The sequence below is a fragment of the Anas platyrhynchos genome, chromosome 1 (genome assembly GCF_047663525.1).
Source record: "Anas platyrhynchos isolate ZD024472 breed Pekin duck chromosome 1, IASCAAS_PekinDuck_T2T, whole genome shotgun sequence".
Taxonomy (NCBI): domain Eukaryota; kingdom Metazoa; phylum Chordata; class Aves; order Anseriformes; family Anatidae; genus Anas; species Anas platyrhynchos.
In genome coordinates, this window is record NC_092587.1 from 44,490,718 (window position 1) to 44,507,891 (window position 17,174).

Here is a 17,174-nt window from a genome sequence, read left to right on the forward strand (position 1 = left end):
GAGCTTGACAGCCTTTAAAGTGATGATCCAGGAGTATTCTCAAAGTTGCAAGACTGTATTGCAGACAACAGTTTGCAACATTCTGCCAGCAGCTATCAGCTGGATAACATACTAGAAGGACTTATTTTCGACCTGTTGCTCCAGCTGCATTTGTTCACATATGCTCAATATTACAATGGGCTGATCTGAAAGGATGCCTGAAGAGCAAGAGTTGCATCCTCACTGAAGTACACTCTAGCACAGAGCACCATCAGTGCAGTATGCTCCAAAACAAACCCGTGCACTTTAACAAAAAAAAAAATGCATTAAAAGACAGCTCAGCTTTTACATTAAAAAGAATAGTTTGCATTTTCATGGTGCAGCAGGAACAAGATCACTGCAGCATCTTTAGAAGTCACAGCCCGCCTGTCCAACCATACTCAGTAATTAATACAGCCTTTTACATAAAAAACCTTTTAGCCTTTTCATATTAATTCCTGGATATTTAAGTTATCCAAATGAAGGAAAAAATGCAGCTAAACCTCCTGCAAACACATCTCCAGAGACCATTATCTACTAGATAAATACCTCCTTCAATAGCATAACTATTATCTGTTATTTGTCCCTTGAAGCAGCAGTTACAGAAACCTTCGCTAAGGAAAGTGCACTTTGAGCTAAGGCACACTATGCATGACATTCTCTCTCCAGATTTCTACAAAAGTTAAAGTATTCAAGGACCTCTAATTATTAAAAACCTGGTACTTTTGCTCTTCAGGGAACAGTATCTAGTATTCAGCACAGACTTCTGAAGTTATCTTGGTAGTAGTACTTAATTTTAACAGTTAATTCCAAGAGTAGGGGGCAGGGGCACAGAAGAGGGGCATAAAAGCTGATCACAGCAAATAGGCGCATACTTATCTGTAGTATTATTGACTACAGACAGGTTCTTTTTGCTCACCAGAATTCCCCGAATGACTTGCAGAAAACTGGGTGTAAGATAGAAGACTAGACGATACCGGGTCATGGGTTCTTGTCTCTCCCAGCTATCTCAGGAGCCTTCTAAACTTAACTCTTCCACATGCATTGCAAAGTTGTCACATCAGCATTAAGTGATAACAAAAGAGGTTTATCAGCCATATATTAGTACTATTAAAGAAACAGTACTCCCTCAACAAGCCACGTGGCAAGTGACCTTCCTGTTCATCCCTAAGTAGGGTGGGAGATGGACTCCAGTTCTCCACCAGCTTTGCCTGCAGTTGAGGGCCCCCTTGAACATTATCCTTAATTCCCAACTGCTTCAGATGCTTTTCTTGAACAGTGTATAAGTGAATGGGTAACTCCTTTTCAGTGTTACCAAGATATGAATAAAGCAAAGAATTATTCACTTTGAAGCAGAGTTTAACACACTTCAAAAACAGGGCATGGAAGATGCAGCCAATTTTAGTGACAGCCCCACAGCTCCATTCAGCAGCAATCTTGAAGTCTGGAAAGCATAAGAATCTGAACACCACGAGAATCTGAAAAGGGGCAACACATTTTATATAATTCTCATCAAAGTTCTGTAGGTGTCTAAAACTTGTTATTAACAACCTTTGTGAAAATGGATGATACACTAGTCTTGATTCACTTTCTCCCCAACTTCCCAATTAACGTATTATTTATTCTAGGCTCCAGCTCCTGGAGTTGCTCAACACTTTCAAGATAGAACAAAAGGATAACTTGACCTTTAGTTATTACAGAGCAACAGACTTATTATGCTGGTTTTGAGTCAGTTTAAACAGCAAACATGAACATAATATTGGCCTAATTGTTTTCTTAGCAACAGCGATAGGTCTTCCATGTTTTTTCATAACCCCTAAACAAATAAGTACAAATACTTCAGGCTGGATCAGAGGGGAGAGAAGAACGAAAACAAGGCTTAGATGGACAAGTCTGCACAGAGGAAGCCTTATGCAGCTCATCTATAGGTTCTGGATGAGCACTGATTCCAGCTTGAGTGCTTCTGCTGATCTCAAGTAATAATGCAAAGCATTGAGCTCAGAAGAATAAGAACTCTTTGTCGAAGTCCATGCAGTCCTCAGTGCCCACAGCTCCATCTTGAAACTCCCTGTTGGCTGATGCCAGAGAACAGAGGGTTGGTGTGCAGCATTCTGCATGACTAGAAAAGCAACAGCCACGCACAGCACCAGATTGAACATGCCTGCTTAGTTTTATCTAAGTAAATCAAAACTTTATCTTGTTATTTTCCGTTCAGAAACTGTGAAGCACCTACACCAATGCCTTCCCTTGGGCATAACAGCAGGTTGTACTTCAAGTACAACCTTAAATCTTTAAGAGAAATTCTTATTCTTTGTTTCATTTATGTGCAATTATGTGGACACATTGCAAAAAAACTCATCTGAATCTCCAGGATGCAACTTTATTCCAGACAATTTAAAGTACTGTTTTGGATACCGTGAAGCAATGAAGCCTGCGCAGGACATTGAGAACTGTGATAAGCAGGACAGAATGAACGGTACAGATTTGGTATCAGCAAACGTGTCTCGCTCCTAAAAGTTTCTATAAACCTCAAAATAAGGAAAAGCATTCCAACATTATATAAGAGTATCTATATTGTTTAAAAAGTGTCTCCAGGAAAACAACAGACAGAACTGCAGAGAGACCTCTCCTTCAGAGCTGAGACTGCTGCTCCCCCCAAAAGCCAGCAGGAGCCCTGTTTCCCACCACCCCTTCAAGGCGCTTTCCATATTTCAGCTGGGCCTTGAAAAGAGACCTCACAGTAGCAGATCGCTGCTACCAGAGCATTTGGCTGTAACTGAAGACACCAAGAGAACAGAAGTGATAATATGATCAAGAAGTGACTGCTGATCACCTTAAACAGATTCTTGAAAGGGTCAGAAGAGGAACAGACACTAGAAGTTAAATTTTGCACCTATTAAACCACTTACTTCTGGACCTAAAGACACTGTGTAGAAGCAGTTGTGTAACTACTGCCATTCCTTTTTATAAGAATGCAATAGAAACGATTATTGCTCAGAGTAAAACAACATAGTTGAAAACTGCTTTTTTGTACTATGCCATACAAAATATTTCTATGCCTGAACTGGCTATTCTGCTTTTTAATGAGACTGTTTACATACGGCCAAACCAAGATAAATGGCTTCCCCCCTCTCCTTTAAAAAAAGGAAGTTCAGGTAACAACAGTAATTTCTCTTCATGAACGTCACATTTTCTGATTATGCTGTGGCCTACAGCTCACTTGTACAGAGCAGGCCTACAGTGCAACCAGCTACAGTATGACAACTTGAACTTCCCAAGACAGGCCTGACTGAAACGAGCCCGTACGCCTTGCCTAGCTACTGTTATATGACCGGGGTGGTAGGATTAAGAGAACCAAAAGGACTCCACGGTTCAAAGTGTTCCTGCCACAGGAAAAACAAAGCTGTTTTTTTTTCTCCTTAGAAGCATTAGCTGAAGTTAACCGAGTTTTTATTTTTCAAAGAAAACCCTCAGTTTTGGGAAGACAGTGACATCCAGAAACCCGTAACAGACTGTTGATGCGTGAATTGCAATTCCCAGTCACTAAGCATTGCAAAAATCTTGAAAATCTTAAGCAGTGGTCTAGAATCAGGACTGCTTGCCTCTATTTGTTAGAATATAATCATGATGTGTTAATATACAGACTGAAAAATTGGCAAATCTTTTCCTCTCAGTAACTGCAGATTCTTTATCTGACAATTTTTCTAAATGCAAGCTTTACTAAGGACAAACAAGGAGGTCAAACTTATAAAGACAATTAATACTTTTATCAGATTATTTTGAATCACACTTCAGTAAAAGAAAACCTTCAACAAATGCTTCAAGCAGAAGAACAAGTTCTGGTCTACCTTTAACACTGTTTTGCCAAAGAATTTTCCAGGTCTTTTAGTTTAGTTGAGAAGCTACTTGCAGGTTTACCTTCACAGTAAGTCAGAGTATGATCAGAAGGACACATTGCTCATGTGACAGAGGATCACAGCTGTTACTTCATGAGCCTATACTTAAACTTTTGCCCATGCGTTTATACAGATCCTCTTTAACAGGCAGCTGCACAAGCAGACTTTTAGGAACAGTAATTGACAGTAAGAACTTTTCAGAAGGGATTCTGTTTTCTTTCGTTAAAGGACAAGTACACAATTTTGGTTAGAAAAGTGCTAAGATATTTCAAAGGAAAGAAGTGTTTTTAATGTTTTTGCGTCTCTTCTCCCTGGGTTTACAGAATCTGAGCTGTGCTTGTACTTTAGCTGCCAACCAGATATTAAGCACCCAAAGCATCTGTCCATAAACACTAACAGGTCAGATTCTCCAGGTGTGAGCAAGTGATGCGAAGCTTGAAGCTTTCAAGGTTTAGTCTGTAATCAAGACACTAGTTAGAGCTAGACAGTCAGCAGGCTAAACAAGAGAAAAATACCCAGCTGTTCATGGGGAGACAAGTCACTGCCCATAAATAAGTCTGAGGAAAGTCACAGATCGTGTGGACAGGGACAATTTTGTTTCCTTCTTACATTTCAAAAAGGCTTTCAATGGGGTTCCACCAAGCTCTCTACAGAAATTAGTCTGCTTTCAGAAAAGCATCTTCCCTCTCATAGAAGAAGATTTGACTTTAAAAAGTTGGAAGCCAAGTACAAAAAGGGAAGTCAATGGCAGTTCCACATGACTCTCACCGCAGACACCAGTCATTACATTCGGTAGCGATCTCAGATAGTAATTTGTGTCTACTTCTTTGTTCTCTATGCAAAAGGATTTATCTCTAAAGATGAAAAAGACGAGGGCAGAAAGCTGAAGAATCTCATGAAACTGAGGACTGATAAAGTAGCACAAGATGCATTGTTGCTAAACGCCAAGCAGCACGAGCTAGGAAAAGCTGCTTCTACATAAGTAAAATGATGTGTCAATCCAATTAATTTTAAGGTAGAAGATTTCTGAGCTGTCATAATAACTATGTCCTGTAACATCAGCTCACCAATCAGCCACAGTCAGAAGCCACACTAAATACAAGGGATTAGGAAAAAAGTAGCAGACGCACTGCTGTAGAAGTCTACAGAGCACTCACACCCTGTACGCAGGATAGCTCTTGTTTTTTTCCATAAGCAGTGAGAGGAAAAGCAAAAGGTGGAGAGAGAGAAGCAGAATGACCAGGTGTATCATAGAATGAGACTGACCCACATGAAAACTGGGTTCTGAGAGTGTGAGGCACTGCAATAGGTGGGATGGAGGAGACAGTGTGCATACACTATGAAGCAATACAGAAATGCTTTAAACAGAAGCCGAAACACAAAGCAGTCAAATGAAGGTATTATTCCACACAGTGCCTGGCTAAACTGTGAAAACTCATGCCACTGAAGGTTGCAGATGATGGCATTTAGGTTTAAAAGCAATCAGATAAGCTGACATGGGTGTAAGCAGCAGCATTAGAGGAATCTCTCTCATACTGTGAAGCACAAAATACACTGCCAAGGAGGCTGCTGATCCAAACACTTCCTGAGCTGGAGAAGCACAGACTTAGGGGCTGCTACCACAAGGCATCACCATGTTTGTGCCAGCCTTATATTCCTCCGCACAGCAGCTGCTACCAGTTGCTGACTGCACCACGACACCAGACTGGACACCTGTATGCTGCTCCAGTACAGCAGGACACACACAGAGCTGGTCTAATTCACTATGAAGTTTCACACTTTTGGAAGCACAAAAGGAAGAAAAAGAGCCTGTAACAGACATCACGACCTTTTAACTGGTTTGGAGACCAGAATCCTTCCATGTCTTTTTAATTTCACTTCCTATCTCCAGAGCTGACTGGCATTTTTATAAGCTCACTTGTACAATGACTACAACTCGACCAACACAGCAGTGAGATTTATAAGCAAAGCTTTGTTTCTTGACAGAGCAATCTCTCCAGTAACCACAGCCAGGCACCTCAGACCTCCTCATCTACTACAACTCATAACCCACAGTGACAACCACAGCTGAAATCTTAACTATTTAAAGAAAAGGTAGATGCAGCTCATCTGTAGATTCCATGGCATCATATGGCCAGGTAAGTAGGACTTCTGATATTTTTCAGACAGCTGGTGTCCCTTCTTATTGGGGAAGGGCTCTCAACAGCAGAGTACAGTTGTATCTGCAGAGTGACTGAAGTCAGTGCTGGAACCAAAGAACAGCAGCCAGTGCACAGAACTCAGGGCTGCCAGGAATTACACGTGCTGCTCTTTTCTCCCCTTAACATCTCCCAGACTAGAGAGGCTTTGTAAGCCCAGTTTGAACACCCTACAGAAGAGTCCCAGTTTCTCACCTGGCAGCAAACACCACATCAAACCTCCCACTAGGTGGAGAAAGATCATCCTCAAATATTCTGCAAAAGCTAAACAGAGCTGATTAGTCTGGGTGTACCTGTGAAATATTTCTTATCTTTCTACAAATTAAGCTGAATGAGTTTGCCTTGAAGTCTCCCCTAGAAGATCCTTGCCTTTAAAAAAGGTAGTTTACTGGATTACAATTTACCATCATACAAACTGATATGATTAAAGATTCTGGGACCAGGGATTATGAAGGGGGAAAACCAAAGAAATCCCCCCAAAAGCAAAACACACCAAACCAACCTAAGAAAACCCACCCAGAACAAGCCCTAGTATATCGCCACAGCCTCTCTGAAAGGCTAGAGCTCCTTTTGAAAACCTTGGCTCAATTATCGCTGCCCTTATTCTCCCCCCCATGGGAAGAAGCACAGGAAGAAACATAGCTGTCTGCCATGAGTAACAGATTTTTGCGTTGGGGGCCAGAGATGATAATGTCTCAGACTAGGAAAGGATTTTTTTGGCCTGTATCCTTACATTGGCTCCAAGTTTCTCCACTCCAAGACAACTAGAGTTTGTTTATTGTGATCTGTCCCAGTGCCAGGCTGCACGGCCAGCGCAGTGATAATCACCAAAAACCTCGGTGCAAACCAGTGCCAGAAGCATCACGGTTCTGCCTAGGCTAAAGGAAAGTCAGAACCAGAGATTCAAAGGAAGTCATCTCAAGCTAGCAACTCTTGGAAGATAAGAATGCAGAAAGAACATCTTAGTTTCTTGGTCAGTATGGCAACCAACAGGAGCCTCGCAGTAAAACATTATCTTGCAAGATGCTGGTCGTGAAGAGAGCAGAGTTACCAGATTAGACCTTTTCTAGAGAAGCTGAGCTCATGTAAGAATAAACTAGATGGTTCATCTCTTCTAGTTTTCTACAGAGCAGGTCATCAAGAAATAAAGTTCAGGTGCTTTATTCTGAAAGTTATTACCACTGAACTGCATTTGAATAGGAAATATATACCAAACAAGCCTTACACTGGAAAGAGCCATAATAATCTATCACACACAGCAAGTAATTCCCAAATTCAGGAGACACAGGAAGAGTGGCTGCAACCAGATTTTTTCTTCGTTTAGCTGCACAGGCCAAGTACAGCAGCTGCTTTGGACAGAGCTATTCACTTCAGCCAGCTCCACACACAAAACCACAGAAAACAGAATTCAGGGAGCACCGAAGCAGCATCCTTTTCTCTTATAACTCCATATTTTAGATTTGGGGTTGTTGACTCTTACCCTTCAGATTTCAGAACTACGTCTACTTTTCCAGCTTAGTACGCTTCTTGCTGTTTGTATTTTGGATATAACTATGACATTACTTACATGTATTATAAAAGTGATCTCAAAACCAACTGACACTACAAGTTTAGGGGAAGACCATTCAGAAATTTAATTTTAATCACGTACGCCAGCCATTTTCCCCTCTTATAAACAGCCACATATCCCCACTAATCAAGGTATTTGAAATATTAATATGCAAACAAACCTAAATAAGCTCAGCAGCTACATTCGACAAGAAAAATAATCTAGTTAATCTACTGGTTTAGCATTCCAAATTCCTAGGGTCTTGGCACCAGGAGGCTCAGTGATGATGAGCCATAACAAGTTACAAATGGGTGCTTTTTACCTTCACACTTACCATGCGCATTAACTACAGGACACACAACACAACAGATCAGATACCAGATATTATTTGCTTTAGGAGAGCAGTTAAGCACAGAGCTTAATTTGATGACAAAAATCTTCCAAAATTAGTCTTAAGAAAGACAGATGCTCCATTTGAAACACGCACACAGAAGTTACAAAACAAAACAATGGGTCATCGTGCCTTGCCACTTGTGTGTGGGCTAGTGTGTGATTACAAACCTATAATAGTGACTTTACAGTGTGGTTTAGTCTTCATCTGCAAGGTGTTGAACAGCAATTAAGTGTTTTAAAGAGCAACCTGAAAACCCTCATTAGCGTGCCATCAGCAGAGCGAGAGAAATGGAGAGGTTTTGCTGTCTCCAACAGAAACGTCCACTTTCAAAATAATGCCAAGTCACCACACCACCGACTCAGCCCCTTGGGTTTATAAAGGTATTTCTCAAAACCATTTATCCAGTCAACAACGTAGCTATAGAGCATCTTTCCTAGAGGTTTGCAAGGGGGAGGAGAAATATTCAGAGACACAGCACCCAGGCTATCCACTTAGTGGAAAGTGCCACCTCACTGGACCAGTCTACATTAATTCAAGTTTTTAATCCTCACCTGCATAAGGGCCAGATCCGTACGGTAACAAAGGTGTAAAGTAACAGAGGACAACAACACATAAGAGAAGGAAAAGTTTATCTGCTCTTTTTTAAGCAGGAATATTTGGCTATGAAAAGCAGGTTAGTTTTTTCTCCTCAGGTACTTAGCAGAAAAGGTTTGTAATCAGTGTTGTCCGTGCAGATAGGTAAATCAGATGTTATCAAGGGGTTTTGGTTGACGAAGTGCACATAATGCATAATGCCTTTATAGCCATGTTAATGCTTTAACTAGATAAAACAAGGAAAACTCGGGGTGAATAAAGGGAAGCTCTTTTTTTTTTTGGGGGGGGGGGGGGGGGGATTTTTTTTTTTAATGCTTTTCTCCATTCTGTTTGTTAAACTTTAGTGACGTATGCATGTTTCGAGTCTACCATCATTCCCAGATTTAGACTACACCACCAGTCAAACAAATTCCCAGCTCTCACACAAACACCAACCCTTTGGAAACGGATTAAGTGTTCCTGCTGCCACTGCAACACCAGCAACTCAATTCCCAAACCCTGGAAGGAAATGCTCATTGGGTGGAGTAGGTAGTACAGAGAAGAAGTCTGAGTTAAGAGTAGCAGAAGAGTAACGTCCTCTCCCAGGAGGAATGAAGTCTGACAACACCAGCAGCAGAGACACTCTTCCCACTGCCTCCATTCCTTAGGATTATGGACTAGAGCAGCTGCCAGGCTCTTCTCCACAAGGCAAGAGCCCTGAACCGACCACAGTCAGGATTCACTTCTATTTCCCTCTGCCCTGCAACAGGTCCCAAGATAAAGCACTACTTCCCAGAAGCTGTATTTCAAGCTACAGCTTAGCTTTTTGATTTTAATACAAAATATAGTTTCAATGAAGGCCTGACAAATGTTCCAGACAATATCAAAGTGGCATTTACAGGCTTTTTTTTTTTTTTTTTTTTTTTAAAACTCCTTGAGATGTATAGCCTTGGACATAAGACCAAGAATGCTATCGCACAGAACATTCTCTCTAGTTTAAGATCAGTGTGTAAGATAACAAAAGATAACACCATCCAGAATTACGTTTCTCCACTTGAAATCACAAGTCATTTTGTTGCAGCTGAACGCAAGTGCCTAAATACCAAAAACAAAGCAACAGAAGCCATTCTTGAACAGCACAGTACGGATCAAGGACAGCCACAAGAAAGGAAGAAAACGAGCATGGAGGGAAAGAAAACTGTCTTTCTCCTAGCTCTGTGCTCTGCTGCAGAGTCCCGAGGCTGCCAAAGACAGAGAATCCACGCTCTTGTGCCTCGAGCAGACTCCTGCAGTTGCACTACTCCAAAGCAACCCCAATGGTTTCAGGACATCAGCAAGGTTTGTAGGCTGAGATGGTATCTTTTATTAGACCAATGTATATAATAAACAGGTATACTGGTCTAACAAGACGCTACCGCTGTACTCGGCCTTGCAGACACAGTAATCCTTGGTGTCACTACCAGCCAGCTCATACTGAAGCATATTTCTGCAGAGTGGGGCAGGATGGCAGAATATAGCAACTCAAAATTCAGTAATTACTGATGGATGCAAATTACAAGCATGCTCATTAATATATTCAGCACCTGATCCTGAATTCAGATGTCCCAAATTCTCACCAAAATTAAAGAATTTGTTAAATTTAAAAATTGTTTTTAGGTTGTTTGTAAGAATTAGAATCAGCTGTCATTTACATCGTTTTCAGTGAAAGGCACAAGAAGATGAACTTTCAAAATAGCCACACTTCAAGATCAACCATGGCATAGCAGAGGAAGCCACCAGCTACTCTGACAAAGGAGGGGGGCAAGAGAAGATCTTTGATACTCTGCAACAGGATACACATCACGAGTTACCTTTAAGTCTTTTTGACAAGGGTGAAGCAATAAAATTGAGCCTTCCATGTACTATACCTGTGCAGTAAATCAAGCATCTTTTGTCAGTTTAAAATGGGATGAAAAGTCTTTGACATACCTATTATGGAGCCATCACATGGTGTCCATGGCAGGCAGCACTATGGCTGCTGAACATCCCAGCTGCATTTGCTTCCCTTTTAGCCACATTTATAAACCTTGCATTTAGTCTTTCCCCAGAGTTCAACACTAATTTAGGGTCTGCTTCTTAACTTTCTTCAACCTTTACAAGTCACTTCGTGTTTCAGAATGGTTCTCTCATGCTACTTATCTACAAAAGGACTATGATGTGGAACTGCTTTTATGGCTTAACTAGCTTGCCCCGCATACCCATCAAAAATCTTACTTTAAACAAACACCACATCTGCATTTTTAGATGAAGACAAAATTATTTGAAGTTCATTTTCAATGTCCCTAATAATAGTCAAAGTACAAAACATAATCCACAAGTTATATAGGAGGCAAAGGACAACCTCCAACGGAAGACGTACTGCGATGTTGAATGTTTCCAAAAAACTCATACATTTAGATGAAGATCCTGTCCATCATTTTCTCTGCTCTTCTTACAGCAGAAAGTCAAGATTGCGGATTGCAGAACTCTACTTCTCCAGCAGTCACTTAATATTTAAAAGCTGACCTTTTAGCTGGCAGCCAGGTCTAGTTCAGAATTAGTGGTGACCACGATATGTAAACTACTTATATCTGCTAGCTGCAGTCCAGATCTCCAGCACCCACAGTAACCAACTTTGTCCTTATCACACTAAGTTACCAGCTGTGTGGGGAAGCCAAAAACCAAGGTCAACCTGAAGAACAAATCACCTCCTCATTCCTCCAGGTCAGAATGAAATACACTTGTATAAATATTTATATTATTCCTGTTAAACTTGTTTGATGGACAGAGACTTGAAGAATATTACTGGACATACAAAAAAAAGTTCTCCTAAACTCTCTTTTACGGTGTTCCCTAGAGGTATCAGGTATTTTACCAATACCTGTATGAGCTCACTAGTCCAGAATTTTTATCTTGCAAGTGCCACTAAATGATCGCAAGCCCTAGTACATAGAAGTCAAAAAAGCCAGAATTGTTTTCCAAGTTTGTTTTTTTTTTTTTTTATAGCAAATACAAGTACTAAGGTATTGAAAAATATGCACCCTTGAGCTTTTATCTAACAGCAACTTCAACATAACAAAGGGTTAGTTTAAAAACTTCTCATTATCGCCAAAAAATCCCAAGCAAGAAAAAGAATACCTATAAGGTCTAAGATAACTATTAATGAAGGATACTATCCATAAGTACTGCACAAAGAAGAAAATTAAGTTTGGGGCGCCACATTTCCTTCCTTGCCTGCGTGCTCCCAGGAGACATTGCAGAAGCTATGAACCACCACGATGTTCAACAGCTAATTTTAATCTTTTATTCGTGACTTGATTCATAACCCTGCAAATCACTAGCAAGCTGCCTAAAGGTCTTAGCTTAAGCAGAAAATTGAGACTTAAAGTCCAGTCCATGACAAATTATAGAGTACTTGCAGTTACAAGTTGCAGAAGTTATTCTGTACTACCTGCAATAAAATTGTGCTTTTTAACCAGCAGAAGTGAAGCCTACTCAGTTTCTCATGCTTTACATGGTGAGACAACTACATTAACTAGCTTTTAGACACAAACAGTGCTGTTACTGTTACCAAGGCTTCCAAGAGAACTGTAAGCTTAAAGGATAAAAGAAAAGAAAACCCTACAGAGAAAAAACAAACAAGAGGAAACAACCACACACACAGCCAACCCCATCTTCACCACTACACCACTGTTATTCCAGCGCACTCCCAGGCTTACTGCAGCTGTTGAAGGGCTCAGGCTGCACCTGCAGTACCATGGACAGGGTATGCAGAAGTTCATTCACTTCTGAGCATTTAATCACTGAATTTAAGCAACCAGCTCAAGCTTTTTTTCCAGGTAACATCCTTTTTCAGTGAAAGATTCAGCAGTTCTTTGTATTATACCCACAGGTTTCACTGCTTACTTCAAGGAGTTCCTTTCAAGTTTAAAAACCTTTTTGCACTTCCACTGAACCCACACTATCAACATTGAGGCCCACAACTTGGTTTGAAACTCAAACAGACAGCTTTCTGTTGATGAAGCAGAGGATTTTTGCATTTTCATTACAGCATCGTAGAATCACTCAGGTTGCAAAGGACCTCAACGGTTTTCTAATCAACCTCCTGCTCAAAGCAAGGTCACAAAGACCAGCCCAATTACTCAGGGCTTTATCTAGCTGGATCATCAAAACAGCCAAGGATGGACACCTCCTTCAGAAACTTGTTCTAACAGTTGACATCTCCATGGCAAAACTTTTTTTTTTTTTAAGGCCAGTTATTTTAACTCAAGCCTGCTGTCTCTTGCATGCCCTCTGCACACCGCTGTGAAGAGCCCAGCTCAGTACTCTCAGTACCCTGCCCACAAGTACCAGTGGTTACTGTTAGCTCCCGCCTTCCCGAGGCCTACTCTTCTCCAGGATGAAGACCCAACTTCCCTTCATTTCTTCTCACCTGGTCTCATAGAGCATCAAACTGTCCCAAACATTTTGATGGCCTTCCACTGAACTCCGCTCTGTCACCTTCTCGTGCTCGGTAGCCTAATGCCGGTATTAACGGAACAGCAACAGCTGTTACTGGTACTTTACAAACTCACAGAACATCAGCGAACTCATACGACTTGTATGCACCCATGACATTGAAATGTGAGATTTCAATGAATGGGTTGTCCAAGGAGGTAGTAGATTCACTGTCCCACCCTTCCTTAAACACCCCCACAATGTGGTACTTAGGGACATGGTTTAGTGCATAACATTGGTGGATGGGGGACGGTTGGACCAGATAAACTTAGAGATCTTTTTCAACCTTTATGATTCCACATTGAAACCTTTTCCAGTACACATAAATTGTACGCTGCCTCTCTCACTGTAATCCCCCTCCTAGGACACCCCAACTCTAGAGAGGAAGAAAGAAGGGACATCTCATGTTCAGCCTGTAGCTGTTTCTAAACTAGAATTAGTTACGGAAGGCCTTCCAAAAAAAAAACACCCAACTGAATGACAGTTCTGCTGAGCAGAGAAGTTTTACAGGATTAAATATATACTTGGATACACAGGGACAAGTAAATAAGATCAGAAAAGCCTCTGTTGTACGTACTTTGAGATATAACATGAAGGAGAACAAGAGTACGTTATACAGGCTATCTAAACTATAAGCTAACAGTCAAGGTGAAATAAATTAACAGAAGAGCCACAAGCACGCTTGTGTTCTGGGAAGGGCTTTGTCCTAGTGATAACCACAAGCAAAATTTCTAGTATCCATTCTCTAAGCCATCCTTTCTGTACTCCAAACTTACTCATCAGGCTAATGGCAACGTATTTCAGGACAGTACTAGCTATTCAGACACCAGCACTCTTGGGTGAAATAAGTAACGTAAGGAATTGTTACCTACTGGGAAATCCATGTCTTGGCCAGTAAGTCAGTGAATACCAGAGACAGGAGAAGAAGGCATGGAGAAGGATCGTATCCAAAGATTTTCTTTAGACCTCCTGGGGGAGGAAAATATTTCCCTTTTTTTCAAGGGTTATGATTGGGAAATTACAGGTACTGGAACAAACAACAAAGCTTCATTTACAGAAAAACAAATCTCTACAGGCCTCCACACGTCTCAGAAAAGCCCCCCTCCTTAATTCCCAGGAAAAGGGGAATAAATATTACAGAAAAAGGTCTGTACTCATCTGGTTTGTTTTTGTTTTTAATTCCCACAAATAAATTAAGTCCCTGCACCTCCTGAAAACTTGGTCAGGATCCTTGAGAAGCTACCCACAATCACACAGCAGCAGGAACAGTTGGTCAGTCTCTTCAATCTCATTCAGAAACTTGGGAAACAGCACAGTCACTGCCTCCAGGTTCCAGCTCAGCCATTTACACTCTTGGTATCTTCACAGCCACGTGAGAGCATAAGGCAACAAACCTGACTTTGGCCATATTGACAATGCTTACCTCTCACCACAGAGGCACAGCCAAGTCAGTTGTTAACCACGGGCAAAGGAACACCTAACAGTTTGGAGATACAGTAATATTAGATGAATAACCCGCCTGCACTTCCACTGTAAACCTCAGGCAACACAGCAACACATCACAACTTCAATTTATACAGAGCTCAAGGCAGAAAACAAGATGCTAAAAATTAATGCCTTGATCCTACAAACATTTAAGTTGCACCTAACTTTACCCAATGGAGTATATCTGTTGACTATAATGAAATTACAAAGTGTCCTTGAGCCACAGAACAAGGCCAAAAATTGCAGCATCAAGTGGAAAAGTTGTGTTTTATCAGAGGAATTCCCTAGCATAAAGACTGCTGTGGCACACTGTAACTGTCTCAAGGTGTAAATCCACGTGTTACAGTGGAACTGTTAAGTTACAGTACAAGTTTAAAGTACAAAAGGCCATTTTTACTTCAAATGGATACAACATCTACACTTAGGTACCTATACTTACACGTAGGTATTTGCAGGAAGAAACCAGTGGTTAAAGCACTAGCCCTAGCAACTGCCAAGTCCAATAGAGAGAAAAAAAGCACAAGTTATACATCAAGAAAGCTGAATTAAGTACATCTGGAAGGTAAAGTTGATTGCAAATATAGCATGCATCCTGCATCCAAGTTTATGGCACTGTTGAAGTGAATGGAAGCTAGGCGTTGGGTTTATTTCTTGTTTTATGCTGAAAGCATCAAAAGGTGAGTCTTCTCCAAAATCTACAGCTCTATAGCAGAACTCTACATACTGCAGTATCTGTTCCCAATTTAAAGAAATTAATTGGGCAGAACACAAGTGCATCTAACTAAAATGCAGCATCCAGTAACACCAGTGACCTATTGGTCCTATCAGCTGAAGGCAGACATTGACTCTGCTCAGTTAACTAAAGAGAATAAAAATATCATGCTTGGGACAGACACAGGTAGGATGGTGGTTTAAAAGATTCACTGACACATCTTAGGCAACAGTGAACAGCACAAATGTCTACCATGTCATAGTTACATTCAAACACACTTTAGGATTATTGCTTTTTTTTTTTTTTTTGCCAAGAGAATATTTAAAGTTTTACCTTGTGAGGAAAAAAACAGCACAAGACACCACACAAACACAGAACTGGAAACATAGCAAGAGCTTAAATGGAACGACTACAAAAAACAAAACAAAACAAACTCCATTTCCTCCCCCCACTCACTTTTGACTGGGTTGCAGTTCAGAACCTTACATCTTCTGAAGATATCACTGGGCAGGAAGGAGAAGCCCTAGCCATTCCAGAATAAAATCCACTTCAGAAGTAGCCACTACATTCCCAGCCCTCCTACTCACTCAGCATACATTGCAGTTTTCTATAAATTTTACCTTTCAGAAAGTGGAAGATGACACTTAATTCAGTATTTCTTTACCCAACAAGACACCATTGTACAAAAAACATCAGTCCAGAGCTCAGATCCACAAGCCTAGGCATTTGAGACAACACCACTCAGAAGTTATCAATTATCTCTCAAACTACCGTTCACTTTTAGCAGACTCACTTAAGGATAAGAAATAAAGACATACAGATGAAAATATGGGCTGAAACTACAATCAAAAGACTGTCCCAAGGGTAAACGTTACATCGCAAGGAGCTAAGTTAAATTCCTCTCGGGCAGAAATTCAGGATGACCTTGATTTACCCATGTGTTTGGGTTTTGTTTTTAATAACTAAACACAAGAGTTTAAAGACTCCAGATAAGAATCGCGCATCAATGCCTTCAAGTGAAGGTTTCATCTCCAATGGGATAAGTGCTGGAAAGTTTGAAGAACTCACAAATTAACAATAACAAGGCATAACCACTAGCATGCACTCATGTTTAAAACTAATCAAAGTAAACTACAGCTTTACCATATATATTTATTTTGTATTTCCAAAAAATAAGTTATATTTCAGAAAGCAAACCAAACTTCATACACATAACTATGTATGTACGGGTTAAACTTCAGAGGATGAAAGAATCTTCCTATCACTTACTCCATACAAGTGCTATAAATCCACAGAGGTGTCAAGTTTGAGCAGTATTCACTCCAATCATAAATCCTACCTCCCACATGTCTGGTTCATGAGTTACAATCCTCTGCTGCTACTGCTCAGGGAAATATGTATTTGTTAGTAAACAATGAGGTTGGGAAAGATCAGCACCTCCATTCAGGGAAGTACCTTTATCTCAATGGGGAATAGAGCATATGATGGCTTGAAGATAACCTATAGCTGTAGTAAACAAATGCTAGAGACAGTCACAGACAAAAACAATTGACTTTAAAAAAGGAAAGGGAGAGCATTAAGAAGTATCCTGGGGACATAGTTTTCCAGGTCATTTTCTAAAAAGGCTGCGCAGAAAAGGAAAAAAAAATAATATTCTAAAAAGAAACAATCCAGTAAAACACTCAAAAGCAGAGTATCTCTTTCCACAAGCTTCAGTAGGGTGTGGAGCACTGGTTTTAGATATATTCCTTCTACTACTGCCTCAGCTATATGGAAGCACATTAATTCAGGAAGGTGAATTTAAGGAGTCACTAGCTATGTACAAAATCCTGAA

At 40.6% G+C, this 17,174-nt stretch overlaps 1 protein-coding gene across 9 annotated transcripts in view; it reads right to left on the reverse strand.

Annotated features, from left to right (window-relative positions):
* CNOT4 (CCR4-NOT transcription complex subunit 4) overlaps positions 1-17,174 on the reverse strand; it is a 72,680-nt gene that overhangs the window by 48,040 nt on the left and 7,466 nt on the right. Inside the window, exon 1 of one of the 9 annotated variants that reach the window (XM_072036087.1) lies at positions 13,079-13,220. The exons of the other annotated variants lie outside the window; for them this stretch is intronic. Within the exon in view, the coding sequence (XP_071892188.1) occupies positions 13,079-13,095 (17 nt within the window). The 5' untranslated portion in view covers positions 13,096-13,220. Of the gene's footprint in view, positions 1-13,078; positions 13,221-17,174 lie in introns of those variants that run through there. 9 annotated transcript variants of the gene reach the window in all.